The following is a 19,285-nucleotide window of genomic DNA, read 5'->3' as shown; positions in this document are numbered from 1 at the left end:
TCAAGTTCACTTTAGTAACAATGGGTGTGCTAACGTTAATTGTGGAAGAGTGCACCGAGTCTTTGCTGGATTAACAGTCTTATCTAAAAGTGTGCCAAAAAGGTGCTTATAGGCCATGCGGTCTGGCTGATGCAGTTAAAGTCCCCAAACAGTGGGGACTTCAGAGGGTCACAGAAATCCCCAGCCCTAGTTAGACAATTGGTGTCAATTTAAAAATGACAAATGACATTTTGGAAACACTATTTGCCAGTGTTATATTCCATTCAGGAAAAAGCTACCTTTTATTATCCTTTACCAAGGAAACACACTTGATACCCACACTCCTGAGAAAAGAGAAGAGAAGAGAAGAGAAGAGAAGAGAAGAGAAGAGAAGAGAAGAGAAGAGCTCCCAACAAAGGAATACAAAGTCTTGCTGGAGGAGCAGAAAGCTAGAAATGCTTAAAGTAACTTGCTGTGGTCTCGCCTCCCTCCTCCGATGATTACTAAGTAGTTCCTGAAGAATTGCTTTCCTCTGAAGGGAGAAGAGGGACAGTCCTCTCAGATAACCTACTTGGAGAGAGCAGCACCAAATAAGCAAGCAAGAACTCATGACGAAGTCATCTATTGGCACGGAAGGCACTTAATAACTTTAATGCCATTTTATATATGCACATATGTATAAATGGACCATGTCCCTACTGACTGTATCATATAGAGATGTGGGTGCTCAGCATGATGCATAACCTGCCCTGAAACCTCCTCCTACAGCTCTATAGTGTCTATGTTGTGGGGGGGGGGGGGTTACCACTCACTTCATAGCCAACCCACCCCCACCCAACCTTGCTTCTTAGGTCTGTAGCACTCCGATCCAGGTTTGCATCCCTCTCTGATGGGAGGGAGCGCCACTCCTATGCTCCTCCCATCCATCAACTCCATTTCCTTCCCCTTATTGTTCAGATTATTGAGACTGAATTATTCCCTACCCCTCAAACCTTCCTGAGATCCTGGCTATTTAGTGCTGACTGACTGAGCACAGTATTTCATTGCAACATATTATTTATTGTAGTCACTATAAGCACGATCCAATTAAACACACATCTTTAAGCCCCATTGACTTTGATGGTAAAGGGAAAACCACATGCATCAAACTGGAGGTAGGAAAACTTCTTCAGGCAGTGCACCTGGGGCCAAAATGTTAATTTGTGGCCATTTTAAACCTGTTCAGTGATAAGCCGGGCAGATTTCTGCATAGCTGCTTAGAAGTGGGCAGGAATGAATCTCTCAGCAGCACTTTCAAGCAGCGGTGGAGATAACAAGCCCCTGCATGTGCTCGCAGCTGAATAGTGCAAACTTCTGAAGGACGCTTCTCAGAAGGAGGTCAGACTGAATCAGCAGCAACACCCACAGCAGTAAACCAAGATAACAGCTTTTCTCTACTTCCCAAGAAAGGCAACGAGAGCTTTTTCCTTCTGGAATTGGGTCTGGGGAACACGTTAGCAGCTAGGAGCCCCAGTTTAGGCTGTACCAGATGTTCCTCATCCTTGCATCAGAGTATCCAGTCAAAATACTCGAGACTTACATGCCTTTGACTTTGCTGGGATCATTTTGAGGCTACCCAGCTGCAGTAATATTCCAGCAAGCTTGCTTTTCTGTAGAATCAGGACCTGTAGGGCAAGGGTGGACTACCCTTCAGGGGCCCCATGGGCCATTTCCTACTCCCCAGATTCTTTCCCCCTGCAAAGGCTGCACCCCTGCTGCCTCTGTGTCACTGAATGTCTCGGTGGGAGCAAAAGGATCAACTATTTGCCACTACATATTTTTTCTAACCAGCTGAGTTTTTTGCCACAGTGAATTTGGGTGTCACAGAAGCAGCAGCAGGGGGTAGTGGGAGCTGCACCTGAGGGGGAGGCTGGCACCTGTGGCCCCCCATACTGCAGGGAGAGGCCAAAGGACAAAAGCACATCCAACAAAGCCTGGATCGGATTCACCGTCCAGTATCAACACTGGATAATTCCTAAGACTGATGAATTGTCAGCCAGACTTTTTGCATGGGCAAACCTGAAGTCTCCAGTCCTCCCAAGGAAAAATGATGCCATGTTACCCCATGCTCACACATTTTTGCATCTCCCCCATGTCCTTCATGATGCAGGGCACCTATTTGCTCGAATAGTTGCAGAGGTCCTACTTTTCCTCTGACCACAAAGTCTTATTGGATCAGTTCTTTGAACATGACATTTCGAGATCAGGTGAATATACTTTGTGCCCCTTTTAGTTTTTCATTGCAAATGCTTGAGGATATACTTTGTGTTTCTTTTAGCTTTTCATTGCAAATGCTGTTGGAACATGGGGAGGGCAAAACTTTCCATGCTCATTTTTTTTACAGTTCATATATAATTTAAAATTATCGAAACTTTCCCCAGTGCCATGCATTCAGTTGTCAGCATGGGAATACCCAGCCATAGGTGTTCTAAGCTTTGAGGAGATGCCAACACAAAAATGTGCCAAAAATTGTGTCAACACTTGGTGAGCTTGCTGTGCTAACACCGTGCAAGCTCAGTTTCAGATCTAGCAGAAGTATTTATGTATGTTCTTTAACTTTAAAAAGATCCCCTGACTTCAAAGAACTGTATGTATGCATGATTAAAGTGTGTGCAGAAGCACTATAAAAAATTGAGAGGAAGGCGAGAGATCTTGCTCTTACACTGGGAGAAAATCATTTCAGACTTTTGATGTCACTTAGTTTCCCCAAAAGTCTTTCCAGACCTGGCAAGCACTGCATATCTATTTGTGTTCTTTTTAAAAGGTAATAATATTTCTCCCCTGAACAATTCTGTTACCGCTAAGAGTTTCTTGGCACAAGGGAAACTTTAAAATATTCCTCCCAAGTAAACCACTGTTCTAAAATGAAGGATTGGGCAATAGCATAGAGCCAACGCGAACTGGAGAGATAGGAATCCAGCTTGAACAGCAAAATGGGGCACTGGGGGGAAACACAGCACCCTCTGTCTTGGCCTCCTTAGGCAGAAAACTGGCGGCTAAGCCTGGTGCCTCGGCAGCTGTGCCGCCCGAGCGATGCTGCTGCTGTGCGTCTTCTCGAACTGAGTATGTGTACAACTTCTCTTGATGCACTCACGATTTTCCTGGATCCAGACGGGGCTGATGGAGAACCACAAGCATCCTGCCACAAGCAAAGCTGTCCCGCTTCGTCCTGGGCCTGTGCCACCTTATGAAGCTTAAGAGCTTTTTTGTATTGCTAGAAGAATCCTTGTGTGGGTTGCTTGCCGTCAGTAACATTTGTGACTTGTGCAATCGCATTACAGTGCAACAGGTCATGGAGCTGGCCTGTGAAAGCATCTGGCTTAGCTTCCAATACTCTCACTTGGGGAGCATGAGCCAACATGAGATGGTCTTTGCTCTTACACTGGCAGGGTTTCAGTCACTGATTTCCCCTGCTTTTTAAAAAGGAAAAGTGCAATTACACTGTCCTGAAAAGGCTACAAAACAAAACGCAACCTAAAAGCAGACACTAACAAGTCATTCAATTAATAGGATGGTACACATGAACACCACTGGATGTTTATAATGGTTTATGATGGTTCTGGGGAAGCTTGCGCAAAATTCCAGCAAACTCTCCCTTCATTCGGCATCCCTTCTTCATCAGTGCAAGGAATTCCCTCGACCTTCAAAATTCCCTTTCTTTTCTCAGCTGATGATTTCTTGCTGCCCTCTTTCCATCAATATGCCAACAGGAACACTGGCAGGTGTGGCAGCATCCGTGCTGGCAGCCTCCTTGGTTCAGAGTTTGGGAAACTGAGCATCCCCAGAAGAACTTTGCCACAGTTACTGCCATGACTTTTCCTGGGGCAAAGAAACCTTCATCAATTTTTGGTGTCACCAAGCCAATTAAACTCACACCTCCTCAACAAACCTGAAAAAAGTACAACAGCAATTTCTCACAGAATTTGAAAGGAAAGTATGATATGTTTGGCTACAACCTAGGCCAAAAGTATAATTGTGTCAGTTTTCAGCCTTTTTAAACTTGCAGTGTCTGTGACGACTCTTATTGGACTACTTTTGAACTTCTACTCCTTGGAGAGATCTTAGGTGCTATTAGCTAAGTTGGTATAATTTTTATAAGCACTAGAATGTTGAGGTTTTTAATTGTGAATCCTCCTCCCCTCCCCTTCCCTCCCCTGATTTGCTTTGACTAAAGGGTCAATCCTGTACCTCTGTTATTCAGTTGTCATATTTAGTTGGGCCCTTAGGGATGCTTCTGGTATGCATTCACTCTCTTTTATTGACTATTAAAGAGGCACTCATTTCATTGTTCAGTTGCTCATTTGGAAGATAACCAGATGAATCAAACAAATGCCTGAGCATCTAATTGTAGGAGTACTAATTATTTATCATATCTAGAACTTTTTGTTGTAGCAAATGCTTTAACATTCTTACTCCTATTAGATTTAGGTCCTCTGAAATATAAATTAAATAGTAGAGATGTAATAACCTATGAAAAGCCTATCCCAACTTGTTGTAGTCCAGATGTTTCAGTCTATAGCTCTCATGAACTCCAGCCAAAATAGCCATAATCTAAAATATCTGGAGCACATCTCACTGGGGAAGGTTGATGCGTAAGGGTGACTTCTGTGTCATTCTTATTCAGAAGACAAAGGTCTCATGTACAGATGCCACCAGGTTGCAAGTAATTTACATTACATTATCCCAAACACATTACACAGGGGCTGGCTCCATTCATCATTGATTCCTATAAGCCAAATAAAACCCTCCATCTAGCAGGCACAGTCAAATCAACAGGAGCCTTCCTTACTTCTTGCAAGTGTGCACAGCCCTACTTTGGATCAGGACCATAGCATGCTGTGGAAACTGAGATGGTGGCCTTTCTGAGCTTTTTAGTCATGGGGTATTCTGCTGTCCAGGAGGCTGACCTTCCCTTGGACACCTTCCCACCTCCTTTAGCCCAGACGTGTTTCAAAGGTTAAAGAACAGCCCACGAGTCCCTGGAATTGAGAGGTGTCAGTCTGCTGTGAGCTCCATGGGGCGTATTCATAGAAACGCAAAGTCACTTGAATCTCCTTCAGATGTGTTGGTCAGCCTCCTACATTACATACAGGGTAGTGGGGGGACTGTAAACAGTGATGTCAGAGGACACTTTTCTTCACTTCTTTCATTTAATCCTTTCTGCATTGAATTTTCTTCCTCACTTTTTACCGTTCTCCCACCACCACTGCATGTACCATCTATAAACTTGGAAATCTTTATAATACACCATGCATCTAATGAAGTAGTCTATGGCCCATGAAAGCTTATGGCAGAATTAATTTGTTAGCTGGAAGTTGTGACAAGACTTTCTTTGTTTTAGCTGTTAATAAATTTGGTTTGATTTAATGCGCAAGCATATGGGATGGAACCTAGGAGAAGCAAGAAGTCCTTTTTCAAAATATGAATGTTTAATATGAGTCATAAGGCTTGGTGTCAGCCTCCTGACTCCTTCCCCAGGGCCTGTAAAAGAGAACTCTCCAGGTGGGGTCCTGCATGAATCTTTTCTCCAGTGTACACACCTGAGTGTACACATTAATGCAACGACCAGATTGCCATTTTACATGCTGTGGAGGCCTATTAGGAACATAACACAAGACAATAGTTTCTCTAGAACAGAATCATTTATTTTATTACATGGATAGTTTACCTTTCCTGCAAGAGCAGCAGATGTTTATCCTGACAACAGCCTTGTGAGGCTTGTTAAGCTAGCCCAAGGTCACCCAGTGAGATGCAGGAGGCGCTTGCCGGTCCTTTTCAGGCAGTGGCCTGCTCTGCACCAGCGCTGGTGAAGCACACGTGTGTCCTGCCTGGATGTTGTTGAAATGAGTCACTGAGTCAGCATGTGCCTTTTCCTGGCGGGTGTATATGCGTGGGTGACAAAGAAGGAGGTGAGGAGAGAGCTACTTTGATGTGTGTTTATGTTTCCTGCGCCTGTGTACTGTAAAAAGTGTCTGCATTTGCATTCTCTTCCATGGAAGGATATTAGTCTTCTGTGTGCAGAAAAGCACAGGAGATTGCTTCCGCTCAAATACATAGTCAAAAATGTCTTTGCATTGTTATTGTGCATTGCTAAATGTGTGTAAAAATGTTAGGCATGAGTTGGGTATTGGGGATAGCGGTAGTCTCCTGCAGCCTTGATCCGGCGCTTCCTGTGACCCCCCAGAAGCTACATCGGAGGGCCAGGGAATCCTCAGGAGTGGTACATGGGGCTGCAGCAGGATGGGGGAATCACCCGAATGTGAGAGGCTGCCTGGCGTTGTAAGGGTGGAGGTGCCTTTCCTAGGAGAAGGCACCTTCGGATACAAGCCAGTCCTTGATGATGAATCTACAGTTCATAAAGGGAAACAAGTCTTGCTTGCCCTGCAATAAAAACTCAAAGCCCATGAAAATCAGAGAAGGCCAGAAGCAACCTTCTGACTTGTATGTGTTCAATTTTCAGCTGGGACGTACACTCCGGAGCCCCTTCATGAAGTTTGTGGCACATGCAGTTTCTTTTACAATTTTTCTTGGACTGTTAGTTGTGAATGCCTCAGACCGATTTGAAGGAGTAAAGCTGCTTCCCAATGAGACGGCCATGGACCATCCCAAACAGATATTTAGAGTAAAAACAACACAGTTCTCGTGGACAGAAATGCTCATTATGAAGTGGGTTCTAGGTAAGTGGAGCTGCAGTCTTGACTCAGTCCTGTGCACACAAGTTGAGGGAACCCAGAGGGGTGGAGGGCAAGAGTGAGTTTGGGGCCAAAGGCTGCAGACCACAGTAGAGCTGCAGCAGGGGTGGCCTTCCGTGACAGCTCTTTCCAACTCGTTCTGCTCTTGCTGGATCCACCAGGGTGGAAAAATGAGTTCGTTCACCTCATATTGCAAACTTAACTTCAAACTTTAGAACCACTTTGCAAACTAAAACTTGGTTATCCTTTGAAATTTGCACGTGTCCAAATTTTGCAGGAGCATTATTTAGTTGAAAATGTGCACAGAGATGCAAAAATTACATGATATCGTTTTTAAAGATGCATTTTATTAGGAAAGCTGCTTGTAAAAATATGTACATAAAGCAGGAATGTATTAAAATGCATATATTAGGAGAAATATGCACAAATATGTTTATTAATTTAAAGGAGAACTTTAAAAAGAAATACTCAGAGTTTGGGGAAAATGAACTAAGATCTCTGTAAATGGTTTGAACCCAAAACTGGAAAAATAAGGAGCTGTAGAAACTGAAAATGGTAGATCCCTCCCTCCCTCACTTGTCATGTGGATCAAAGGTTCAGCTTCCCCAGTCCATGGTCCTGGTGGCCACAAAGTGTGCAGATTTGTCCCATTCTCCAATATGTCACTATCCCACATGAATTATTTAGAATAATTCATTTCTGTTCAAATCCCTGCTTGCAGTGCAGGTCAAATGTGTATTTTAGCTCTAAGATCATGCAGAAAGAGGCAGCTATCAACAGGAACTATGGGAGAGGCATGGAAAAGTAGATTCCCAAATTAAAGGTGCAATCCTATGCACGTCCAGATGGAAAAAAAACTTTGGCTGGCTGGGACATGCTGGGTGTTGGAGACTTTTAATGTGAATGGGATTGTGCCCTACAACCTTTCCATGGGACAAATTTAGCATATGATTCTTGGACACAATCCAGTGCAGGTTTAAGATCTCAAGATTTAAGAGGATCCCATGCAGGGCAGGAGGGAAACAAAGCAATCTTCACCTTTCTGCTCCTACACCTGCAAATCAACTAGCTACAATGGTTCAGGTGAGCAAGGGAGGAGGCTGGAATACCACCGGGATACACCAGATTCTGGTGGAAGCAGCCTCCTCCTCATTCTTGGAGGTTGGTCTTATGGCCTCCGAGAAGCAGCTGGATGATTCTTCCCATGTGGCTGCGGTGGGGTGCTGAGGACCATCCACGTGCAGGTTTTCAGCTCTGGGGTGAGAATTCTTTCCCAGTGTCAGGACTGGGAATTTGATGCTATCCAGGGCCACAGAACCTCTCCACCTCTTCTGAAAACCTGTGCCACTGCTGATCCACAGTTACACTTTGGATCCAGAAGTTAAACCCTTCTGCTCAGCTCTGAAAGGAAGAGCAGCATGACTGGATTCCGTTGCATTTATACTTGCAGTCCTATGGCAGGGAAGGGAACATCCTGCCTGAAGGACTGCTCAATTTTCTTATCCAATGGTAAGAAAATTGCCATGAAGCTCTTACTGAGGCTCTCTTAATTCTCCCTCTGTCTCTCTCTCTCTCATTCTCTCTGCATTCTCCTCAAGGGTTTGATTTTACTTGCCGATCCCTCTAAGCCAAACGGCGCCAGAGCATGCCTCCCATTGATTCTCCAGCAAATTAAATGGCAGAGCTGGGGAATTTGTGCTGGCAGAGCAAACGGCACAGTTTAAGTGGGAGAATGTTGCACAAAGTCCATTGATCCCAGAAGCTGTTTCTCTGGAGACTGTTTCATTGACATATGTTACAGTTCAGAGTATAGGAAAGCAGCTGCCTATACTGCCTTGCAGTAGTTTGCACCAATGGTCAGGCAGTCATGCAAAACTACAGGCATTCAGATGTAGATTTCTCACCTGAATCCATGAGCGTCACTAGCCAAGTGTTTATACCTGTGTGTCAAATGCTAGTGCTAACTTTTCCCTGGCACAAGCATTTGTGGGAATCCAAGCTGGGACTAAGAAACACCCATGCAAATATGCTGTAAAAATACACGCTCCTTCCAGCCTGAGGGTTGAATTCCATTTCAAAGGAACTCAGGTATGAGTGGAGCCAAAGACAAAGTGGGGGGCATCTGCCCTGAACCGGCATATACCCACTCAGAGCTCTTGCAGCCTTACAAGAGTCACGACTGGGACCCACAGGTTAGAACATAGAAGACCAGTTCTGGCCTGGTTGCATTGACTGCCTGTATAAATCCAGGCCCGATCCAAGGAGCTGGTTTTAACTGATAAAGCCTCCCTTGGCTTGGAACTGTAATAGCTGTCGGAGTGTCTCTCCCAGCTCAGCCACTACATTCTGCCTCTGGGGCTTCCTCCAATTCCCACCCCAAGGTTGGCTCAGAGGGTGGCAACAAGGAGAAGGGCTTTATCAGTGCTGGCTCCTCATCTGTAGAACAACCTCGCCTCCCCATTGAGGCCTGTCCCCGCCTGGCACCACACTTCTCAGCAGCAGGTTAGGACAGAAATGTCAAAAGACAGATTCAGCTACCTGGGAGCTTGAGGGAATTACTCATCCCAGGTGACACTCTTTTCTTTTCACAGGTCAGTTTTGCTGTATATTTTACCCATTGTAATGTGTTGCTTGCACGAGGTTTATATTTTATTTATTTCTAATGCATTGTTGTAGACTGCCCAGAGAACTCGAGCCTTCTAGGATCTTTGTGGTAAACCGTCCCAAGACATGATTAGATGGACAGTCTATAAAAGCCTTAAATCAATCAATAATCAGAACTCCCAAAGGGCCAGTCGGTTGCTTGCCAGAAGTGGAGACGGCATTTGTGTTATTGATGAAAAGCTGACCATGTCCTTCAGACAATCGGCCTCACGGGCTCTGCTCCCGCCTGTTTGCACTGGAAATAAGAAACTGCATCAGTACATGCTCTCTCAAATGAAAATGTATTAAGCACGAACTGAGGAAGAGATTAGATTTGAAAAAGTGAATAAATGACAAGCTGTAAAAAATTCATGAATGACAGCATGAATTATTTATTTTTAAAAATCATATTTATGAAAATACCTTCAAGGAGATTGAGAATGGGGTGTTTTCAAAAGCTACAGATACATAAAAGGTTTTTAAAAAGGATCTGTTTGGGTTTTGCCTCTAGATTTTCCACAGGAGATATTCTGATTTCATTAATCAATTTATATACTTATTTATACTATTCCCATGCAGCTTAAAATGAAGCAAAAATCCCAGGAGGTTTCTATATATATATAAATATTAATACCACAATTAAAATCACATTGAAAATTTTGACAGCAACACAACAAGAACAACAGGACACTGCTGGGGTAGTAAGATGGAGCCACATGGCTGATTTGTCTATAGGCCAGGGAAAGCTTGGGCGAGCAGGTATATTTTCAGGATGCATTTAAAAGATGACAAACTTTCCGAACTGCACAAGAGAGTCTCCCACCCACCATCATCACAGGACGGGCACCATGACTAAGAGCGGCCCTTGAGGTGCTGCACAGCAGCATTCCTCCATATTGCCCAAAGTGCCTGGTCCTGATTAATCTTTGAAGCCAAGCAGGGTCGGGCCTGGTTGACATCTGGATGGATGACAAGAATGTTGTGAATTGCTTCAGCTACGGATGGTATAGAAATGTAACATGATCAGCCTTTCAGTATCTACAAGCAAGGATCTGCTAGTCGTCTTGATCCTAAGCTGTTTAGGGCTTTGTATGATAATAACCTAACCATGAAAATGGCTTGGTAGCTAATAGCAAGTGTAGTTCTTCAGCACAGGGCTTAGGTGGGCTCGGGGTCCCCTCTCTTCTGAAAACTGTGCCACCTGTCTTTGCAGTCTAGACAGAGGATACAGTGTTTGCTTTAATCTGCCTTCGTGTTTCGATTGTTTTGAAATGAATCCCATATTCAGAATTAATCTGCTATATCAAGTTCAGTAGAATGAACTGGGGTGAACAATGAATTTTATGAGAAACTGTATTTTCCAAAATCAAAACAAATGAGTCATCATTGTAGAATCTTTCATTGAGGGGATGGCAGGGGAGAGAATTAACTACAGTGGCAGAGAATGATCAAGCTCTAGCTTTCTCCCACCTCATTCTGTAATACTGGTTTATAGTGTTGTTATCTGGTGGGCAAGCAACTGAGCTACAAAGCAGGAAACCCCCAGTTTGGATGGCACTAGTGCCCTGAACTCTGCAGATGGCCTTAGACAAGCCCTGTCTCTCAGCCCCCATCCCATCTGCAATATTCAGGATAATTATACCGGCTTGCCTGGCAGAGTTGATGGGTGCATTGCTACTAGATAATGCATGTGAAGTACTCTGGATCTTGAAAGCCCCATACAGATGTATCCATTTATTTATTAAAGGCTTTTCTATACTGTCCCATCACGGACATCTCGGGACGGTTTACAACACCATTAATAAAATAGCATAAAAATAGAAATAAAAGTAGATGTTCAGTATGAGCATGATTATATTCTAAGGTCAGTGAGTATGTCATGGGATGGCTGTTGTACAGGATCCTCAGCCCTCTGTGGGGTCCAATCCAGTGGTACGAAAGGGCTCAAAAGGCCACATCCCTTTTACGGAGTCCTTTTCCCCAAAGATGGATTTTGGGGTGGGGGCGTTCTCAGCATCTCAGTAGTTTGATTGATGCGTGGAACACCTCTACGAAGGCTGCACTGATGATAGGAAGAACATGAGGATGGAATGTGCTAGTGTTCCTTTCGGCCCTACTTTTTTCCCCCTTAGGTTCCACCCCTTTGCCTTCAGCCCTTCCCATCAATGGGATTCGGTCCCCAGGAGCTTTTCTCAGACTCGAAGAGTTTGCCCACTTCTGCCATAATACAGTATGGACCACTCCAGGCGCCACACACTTGTGCTGCAGGAGAGTCCACGGTTTGGCTGGGACCAAAGCGGTGCCGCACTTGTGACCCTGCCGATCTGTGGAGAAAGGCAGCAGAAGGGCCTGTAGTGCTAGCGCATGCTTAGCACAATCCATGGCGCTTGGGGGCGGACAGCATGACGGCAAGTGCTGAGGGACACGCTCATGACTTGCATGTTTCTTCTCTAGGAATGATTTGGTCTGAATGCAAAGAAATCTGGGAAGAAGGTCCCCGTGAATACGTCATGCATCTCTGGAACTTGCTGGATTTTGGGATGCTCTCCATCTTTGTGGCTTCCTTCACTGCCAGGTTCATGGCTTTTCTCAAAGCATCAGAAGCACAGCAATATGTGGATCTGTATGTTCAAGATGATGACCTCAGTAATGCCACCCTTCCTCCTCAGGTCGCCTACTTCACGTACGGTAAGACAACATTGGCGTGTGATGCTGTGGCATTTTTTAAGCCACGGTGCTGGCTAGAGAAAAAGGTTGCCCGTTTCTTCTCCTGATATCCTAAGAGATTTGCAGATGGCTTATTTCCAATGCATCAAATCCAACTAGTGTGTTAAATCGGCTAACACAAAATAATTCAGATCTGCTTTTCATTGAATCCCTGCATGTGCCTTGAGATCGAACTGCCTGGCTGTGTGATGGTAGAAGAACCTCTGGAATGCCCCATGGAAGTATCTGTTCCCTTCTGAGTTGTTAAGAACCACAGCAAGAAAAGTGCAAAGGAGCTGCTCCAAAGGAAAAACAAATATAGAGGCAATGAATGCTCCCAGGTACACAATAACATGCAACCCACTGTTGGGGCAAGATTCTTCCTAGAAGCAAATGGGGGAAAATGAAACATTCAGCTCATCCCGACATTGACAGAGAGCTCTCAATGACAACGTGCATTAAAAAGTAAATGTTCAATTTCCTTATTGGAGCTTGATATCTGATGGCTATTTCCAGTCCAATCTAGTGGTTAAAAAAATCCAATTTTTGCAAAGCTGAAATCCTGAATGAGTCCCATTTCCACATTATACGCTTACCTTCAACCCGTATCACCGAGATATCCCTCCACATGAGGGAAAGTCAAGCCAAGACTACGAGACCCATGCTCTGTGTGCCGCACAGAGTTCTGCAAGCAGAGGCAGAGGCCACAAGTGAAAGGTCCGAGATGGGAAGGCTGCATGGTGTGGTGCCCGGGTGGTGCGCCCAGTGTGGTGTTGGCTACAGTTTCCAGCACAGAACTACAGCTCCTATTGCCTCCATGGAGAAGGCCTGCTTCCAGGCTGCCGTAAGATGGAAATCTGCAAGTTGTGGTACAATGACGAGGGCCTCCTCTGATGTTTCGAAAGGTCATAAAATATTGGGAACGGCAACCCACCTGGAGCATGTATGTCAAGAGAAGCGATCAAGTCATCCCTCTGCCATTTTCCCATGTACACTGTGTCCTGGAATGTGGCGAAAGTGTGCAGTGTCTCCCTAAATGTGAACTGAACATTGAATGTGGACATTCCTGGGCTATGCACTAAATCTCAGTCACCTCTGCTGGGTGCACTCAAAAAGCCTGAGCTGTGCCAGAGAGCTTTCCATATGCCTGGAATGCATGGCAGAATCCATTTTGTTTGGAAGAATCCTTCCTGATTTTTGGACTTTTCTCAGGTTGGCCAAATAATTCCAACCACACCTAGTTCTGCATTGACATGTATTTTACAGTGCTTTGCTTTTCACTGTATCTTACTGTCATAAAAAATTAAAAGCAAACACACAGTCACAACAAAGCAACATCATATTATAGAAGAAGATCAATTATTACAAGAGTTGGCAGAAAACAGATCTCCTGTTGTTTTGAAGTTCAGCTCCCAGAATTCCACAGTATTATGCATGCTGGCAGGGGCTTATGGGGGTTGAAATCTGTAAGGTGACCTTTTGTCTACCCCAGAGTCATTCAGTTACTCTCCCATAAATCCCCCTTCTCTGTAATATTACCTTAAATAATGCTTATTATTTGTGATCGGATAGTTTTATACAGCCCTGTTCAATTTACCACATAATATCTATTGGCCCAGTAAGGACACAGTCTTTATTATTGTCCTTGTGGCAGATGCTCGCATCCAATGCAAGTTGTAGGCACAGCAGGCACAATCTTCCCCACCACTGTCCTCACACCCTGCATCTTTGGGCCGTACGGGAAGGGACCAAAGTCGAGTGTGATGTTTTTATAGAGATGTCACAAAATGTGAAATGACCTACAATTTAATATGTACAGCAACACTGTCTTTGCAGAGTTATCTTCCAAAAAGAAAAAAGAAAAGAAAATGCAAACCAGGAAAGCAGGGAAATTATCATAATTAGAAATGTCTGATGTAGGTTTCTTGGCGAACAAGACTGATTTATATCACTCAGTCACTGAGAGGCATAATACATGTAAATAATTTACATTTCCCTAGGAAAAGTTCTTAGGTTAAACGTCATGAACATACATACTAAAGCTGTCATCAAGCAGAATATGCATATTAATGATATCCCTTGATGCTGCTTGGAAATTTAACTTTCCATTTTTACATACTGCAGGGCAAGGAGCTCCCTCTTGTGGGTGAACTGTGTTATCAAGTTATTCAGGAGTACAAGCTGTAGAGTACTGGCAGGAAAGGTTTCCCCATCTTCTAATTCACTAAACGTTCATCTTGTTTATAAGTGTGTTTATTTAAAATGTTAACGAACATTTTATTATAGAAATAGAAATTTGGTCACAGGCCAGCAAGGCATTCTGCATTCGTGCAAAACTTCGACCTCCAACTTCTCTTTTATGGGTTCTGTCCAGTGCTAGTTCTGTTTAGGGATATATGCATGGAAATGAATGAGGCTTAAGTCAAATGACTGTGGATGCATCCTTCTGCTTCTAACCTGACTGGTGATTCTGATGGCACTGTGGCCTTGGTGATGGAGACAGGCAGATATCTCATGACCCTTTTGATTGCCTTTGTTTTACCATCTGGGCTGTCATAAGGGGGCATGCTCGGGAGAGTTTCAGGAACTTTGAAACTGACCTTGGAAAGCTCTATGAACCTTCAACTTCCTTATCTGTGCTGGGATTCCATAGATTTTCAAATGGCATCTAGTTTAAGCCAATCATTTACAATAATCTTGCAGTAGTTTGCAATCTAATTTTCAACACTGAGGCAAGTAGGGAGCAAAGGGGAAGGGCAAACTTATGAACGGACAGGTGCTAGTGGTAGCATGTGCCAGATGCCAAATCCTACGCATGTTCACTTACAAGTTACTCCCAAATAAACACACATAGATTCCAGTATTTTACCTGGGAATGAGAACTAAGAGTTAAGCCAGAGTTTAGAAAAGTTGAGTTTTCAGAATGACAATCAGGGTCTCTTCTGTTCATCATCCTTCCCCTCACGCTCAGCCCTGGCTCAGGAAGTAGACCAAGACGAAGTCCATGAAAGGGTGTGGAACGCCAATCACACGACTGACAACCATCTTCTGCAACCTGTGCAGAAGAAACGAAGGCTGCAGATCGCATGTGCAGAAAAATGCTTGCCCAGGCTTCACACGGGGCTTGATTCCTGGCAAGTGCCAGCAAATGCTCGCCACACTCACCAGGAAGTCAAGGCTCATGTGCCGTGAGCGGGGGTCCCTCCCTTCACACATTCAGTGCCTGAGATGCTTCTTGTACAATGTTCTTTATTGTCCGAAGCATTTGCCGAAGCACACACACCATGAATGAGTCTCATGCATGCCATGTGACTCCCACGGCAGATCCTGCTGCCCTTGACTTGCGTAAAAAGGAAAAATGGAAAAATGCCTCTGCGGTGGCTAAGCATACCTAAGCAATATAGTTTTAAAAGCTTGCCAGCAAGCCCATTCTGACCCTGTGGGCACTCTGTCATGGCTACAGACTTCATTAACAATCGTCTCACTGCCTGCGCATGGGGCCAATACTGCCTCCTAGAGCTCTGGCGGTTGCCCACCCTGATCGAAGCAAGCCCAGGATGCACAAAATAGAGCCTCGGCCCTCTTGCTGCAATGCTTTGCACACTTGGGTCCTAGTTCTCTTTCTGACCAAAATGTCTCTCTTCTGTTGTGTTTCATTTTAGCCAGGAGCAAATGGCTTCCCTCAGACCCTCAGATCATATCCGAAGGACTATATGCAATAGCAGTGGTACTCAGCTTCTCCCGGATCGCGTACATTCTTCCAGCCAATGAAAGTTTTGGTCCTCTCCAGATCTCCTTGGGAAGGACTGTGAAAGACATCTTCAAATTCATGGTCATTTTTATCATGGTGTTTCTTGCCTTCATGATAGGCATGTTCAACCTTTACTCATACTACCTTGGTGCAAAATATAACCCAGCCTTCACAACGTGAGTATTTGAAGTAAAATTTCTGGCTCACCTAACCTCTGTCCCTGAATATAACTGTATATATTTTGCGGAAGAACAGATTGTATAGTGCTGCATATCAAATACTGACTTAAAGATGGTGGAGAAATTAATCCAGTTCACATATTAATTTTAAAAAGTACATCAGAGAAAAGTGTAGACAAAAATGTATTTAAACATGTTAGCACATAAAGCACATATTAGGGAACTGCTTGCAAATATGTATATATTAGGCAAAAATGCATACAGAAATGTTTTATGGAAATCAACACAGCAAGTCCCAGCCAGTTCTTAAAAGCCCTCCTAAGCCCACCTTTTGTGAGGGTGCTAATCAAGAACTAGCCCCGGGAGAAAATGAAAAAAAAAAAAAGTAACCGTCAGATATTGATTTGATATCGTGTCTATTTTGGTCCTCAGAGATGGACAGCAGAGTACCTGCTTAGTCTTTGTCCCATCAGATCTCTCAGGTGATTGTTGAAAAGCCTTCAATTCCCCACAGACCTTTTCTGATGTGGGTGGAGAAGGCAATTACGTCTGGCGTAGCACAGTCTCGTGTTGGCTAATTTTTAATATGTTTTATTATTCTGTTATTATTCTAAGTAAAAACTTAGCAAAGTCAAACCAGCACAATCCTGAGGAATTGCTCCCCAATCCCTAGATGTGAGGCTATTTGGTTTGCTCCAAAGATGAATACTCAATCTCTGTTATTTAAATATATAATATGTCTCCCCAGTACCGTACCTTTTAGATACCGCTAATGCAAGAATATACAAGAATGGAGAACAACAGTCTCTGTACCTTACTGTGAGGTACTCAGAAGGAATAATCCTGTTTTCAACTGCCTGTGTGCCCTTAATTCTACTCTCTAGTGCACACATCTCCTTTTGACAGAGGTTACAAGTAGAAAATAGTGTCTGAACCTGTAATTAAAGACCATGCCCTGAAGAAGACACACAAGAGGGAAGAACTGAGATGGCAACTGTCATTTTTTTTTCTTTGATCTCTTACAGCTTCAGTTCATAATGTAATAAGGTGGGGAGGGTTAAGCAATCTGAATTTATGCTAAGCTGAATTCCTTGTGCTTGAGTGATTAAATGCACAGCAATGCAGTGGTCACTTCCATATGGTTCCATATGGTATGAGTGAACCCCACACTCTCTGGGTAGTTAACAAAACTTAAAAATGCAGAAACAACAAAAACTAGTACAAAGCAACAAAGCCACAGCAGTTTCAACTAAATCAGCCTAGCAGCAGTACGAAATAAAATGGATGTTTTCACCTGGAGCCAAAAGGAACGCAAAGTAGGAGCCAGGTGCACCTCTTTGGAGAGCTCATTCTATAGCTGGGGTGCCACAACCAAAATGGCCCTCCCCTTGGCACTACCCACCTCACCTTTGGGCTCAGGTTCTAGGGAGGTACACATAGGAGGAGGCAGTCCTTCAGATAACCTGGGCCCCAAGCAGCTGGGGCTCTGAATGCCAGTACCAGCACCTTGAATCAGGCCTGGACTTCTACTGGCAGCCAGTACAGCTAGAAGAGGACTCACATCGTATGTTCTCATAAGCCAGTCCCCATTAACAATCCTGCTGCCCTGTTTTGGATCAGTTGAAGTTTCCAGACCGTTTTCAAAAGTAGCCCCGTGTACAGCACAGTGTAGTAATCCAAACAGGAGGTTACCAGAGCATGGATTGCTGTCGCCAGGCTCTCTCTGTCCAGGTAGGGTCGTAGTTGGTAGATCAGCTTAAGCTGATAAAAGGAGCCACAGAGTCCAGTTGTGCCTCAAGTGACAGTTCTAGATCCAGGAGCACCCCAAACTACAAACCTTGTACTTTGAGGGAAGTGAATTTCACCTAACTGGACAGAAGAACCACCCACTAGCAGCACCTCTGTCTTGCCTAGACTGAGTCTCAGTTTGTTGGCCCTCACCCATTCCATGGCCTTGCTCAGACACTGATTCAGAGGCCACCCCCTCTCCTGGGTTTGATGAAAATGAGAGGGAGTGCTGAGTGTCATCTGCATATTGGTGGTAGCGCAGTCCATGCCTCCACATACCTCCCCCAGAAGTTTCACGGTGATGCTGAACAGCACAGGGGATAAAGTAGAACCCTGCAGTACCCCATGACACAGAGCAATAATCCCCCAGCACCACCTTCTGGTGTCAGCTGGTCAAGGAGGGGTGCAATGCAATGCGGTGCTTCACACCCCTAGCTCAGCCAGCCTGTTCAGAAGGATATCACATTGATGGTATCGAAAGCCACTGAGAGGCCCCAGAAAATCAACAGGGTCATGGTCCCACTGTCTTTCGCCCAGCAAAGTTTATCCCACAGGGCAAGCAAGGCAGTTTCTGTTCCATAACCAGGCCTAAAAGCAGACTGAAACAGATCTAGATTGGTGCTTGGAGCTGTTTAGCCACCAGCCATTCAAGCACCTTGCCCAGGAAGGGGATGCTATGCAGTATTTTACACAGTTCCAGTTACCTCTTCTCTTTCCCACCATTTCTGGAAGCAGAGGTGCCCCAGTCAGCCGCATCCCAAGGGATATTCACAGCAGTGTACACCTGTGAATATTCACGTACGTGTTTGTGTGCGCGCGTGCGCAGTTGCAGAAATAGTATAATAATGACAAAAAACCATTCACTGAGGATGCACAAAGTCCTTTATTTCAGATGGGGAAAATCTGCGTAGCTACTGTCCTGCCACATTTGGGTCTGGAATGTGGGACCCATGTTGGAGTTTGCAATGTTTGTCTCTAGTGCCTGCCCACCCCTTGCCTTGGCTCCTGGCCAGTTAAATTTTTCCTGTCCCCAAGGAAAAGACCCGTTGGGTAGGGAGGGGCCCGCCCCTTGCACATTGCAGTCTGTCTAGCTGCAGTGCTTTGGAGGGAGAGGGAGAGGGGTTGGAGTGCCACCACGACACCTCCTAACCAGGCAGCTCCAGTCCTCTCTCCTCCCCACCGAGTGCCTCCTCTATGCTTGCCCCTTTAGCTCCTCTCCATGACTGATATTCCTTGGAGAAGCAACTGGCACAGTTCTTCCTGCATCCATGTCTGCTGAAAGGGAGTGAGGGGAAATCGGAACATGGATTTGCAGCTTCGAGGCTGAAGCGCTGACTCTGACCTCAGATCTGGCAATCCAAAATAGATGCTCATTAGAGGTCTCATATATAACAGTAAATGCATTAAACAAAATGGAAAAATTAAGTTATATACAAAAATACATGGATAAAAGTGCTATGCCATGTATAGCTGTTTTGCTGGTGGCACGTATAATTGTCTTTTAGTAA

At 44.6% G+C, this 19,285-nt stretch overlaps 1 protein-coding gene across 1 annotated transcript in view; it reads left to right on the top strand.

The window, feature by feature from the left end:
- Positions 1 to 19,285, top strand: part of TRPC7 (transient receptor potential cation channel subfamily C member 7) — a 147,390-nt gene that overhangs the window by 92,471 nt on the left and 35,634 nt on the right. The window contains exons 4-6 of the mRNA XM_044454606.1: positions 6,479 to 6,695; positions 11,808 to 12,041; positions 15,722 to 15,986. Coding sequence (XP_044310541.1) covers positions 6,479 to 6,695; positions 11,808 to 12,041; positions 15,722 to 15,986 — 716 coding nt within the window. The remainder of the gene's footprint in view (positions 1 to 6,478; positions 6,696 to 11,807; positions 12,042 to 15,721; positions 15,987 to 19,285) is intronic.

The sequence above is a fragment of the Varanus komodoensis genome, unplaced genomic scaffold (genome assembly GCF_004798865.1).
Source record: "Varanus komodoensis strain SLA01 unplaced genomic scaffold, ASM479886v1 scaffold7_3, whole genome shotgun sequence".
NCBI classification, from domain to species: domain Eukaryota; kingdom Metazoa; phylum Chordata; class Lepidosauria; order Squamata; family Varanidae; genus Varanus; species Varanus komodoensis.
This window is presented reverse-complemented; position numbering and strand designations above follow the sequence as displayed.